Genomic DNA, 794 nt, shown 5'->3' on the forward strand with positions numbered 1-794 from the left:
AGGTATGTCATTGTTTTGGATGATGTATGGATTGTAAACGCTTGGGAAACAATAAAGTATGCATTTCCTGATTGTAACTGTGGTAGTAGAATTATCTTCACTACACGTTCAAGTAACCTGGCTGAATCTGTAGAGAATGCTAGTCATGTTTATGAACTCCAAGCTTTACCAGAGAATGAAGCTTGGACCCTCTTTTGTATGAAAGCCTTTAGAGGGGAACATAAGGCTGTATGCCCTCCAGAACTGGAAGAGATGTCTCGAAATATCTTAAAGAAGTGTGAGGGACTGCCACTTGCAATTGTAGCAATAGGAGGCCTACTGTCGAAGAAGAAAAACGGAGGTTTGGAATGGAAGAAAGTCCATGACTGCCTAGCTACAGAATTGAAAAGTAACAACGACCTTGGGAGTCTACGTAGAATACTTCAACTAAGTTATGATAATCTTCCTTACGACCTCAAACAGTGTTATTTGTATTTAAATGCTTTTCCAGAGGATTATTTGATAAAAAGAAGGAAGTTGATCCGGCTATGGATCGTTGAAAGGTTTGTGGAAGAGAAGCGAGGCTTTACAATGGAGGAAGTAGCAGAGGAATACCTTAATGAACTCGTGAATAGGAGTTTGATCCAAGTGGTGGAGATGAATTATTTTAATAGGGTCAAGACATGTCGTGTTCATGATCTAATGCGAGAAATCATTCAAATGAAATCCAGGGAAGAATCTTTTGTTATGATAGCAAACGGAACAAGAATCAACAAGAATGAGAAAGTTCGGCGTCTATCAATCCATGAAAACTC

General features: G+C 39.0%; 1 protein-coding gene across 1 annotated transcript in view; it reads left to right on the plus strand.

Annotated features, from left to right (window-relative positions):
• LOC105135746 (disease resistance protein RPM1-like) overlaps window positions 1-789 on the plus strand; it is a gene marked incomplete at its 3' end in the record, with an annotated part of 5565 nt that extends 4776 nt beyond the window's left edge. The window contains exon 2 of the mRNA XM_011040778.1: window positions 3-789. Within this exon, the coding sequence (XP_011039080.1) occupies window positions 3-789 (787 nt within the window). The remainder of the gene's footprint in view (window positions 1-2) is intronic.
• Between the last annotated feature and the right edge of the window lie 5 nt (window positions 790-794).

Source organism: Populus euphratica, unplaced genomic scaffold, assembly GCF_000495115.2.
Source record: "Populus euphratica unplaced genomic scaffold, PopEup_1.0 scaffold271.1, whole genome shotgun sequence".
NCBI classification, from domain to species: Eukaryota; Viridiplantae; Streptophyta; class Magnoliopsida; order Malpighiales; family Salicaceae; genus Populus; species Populus euphratica.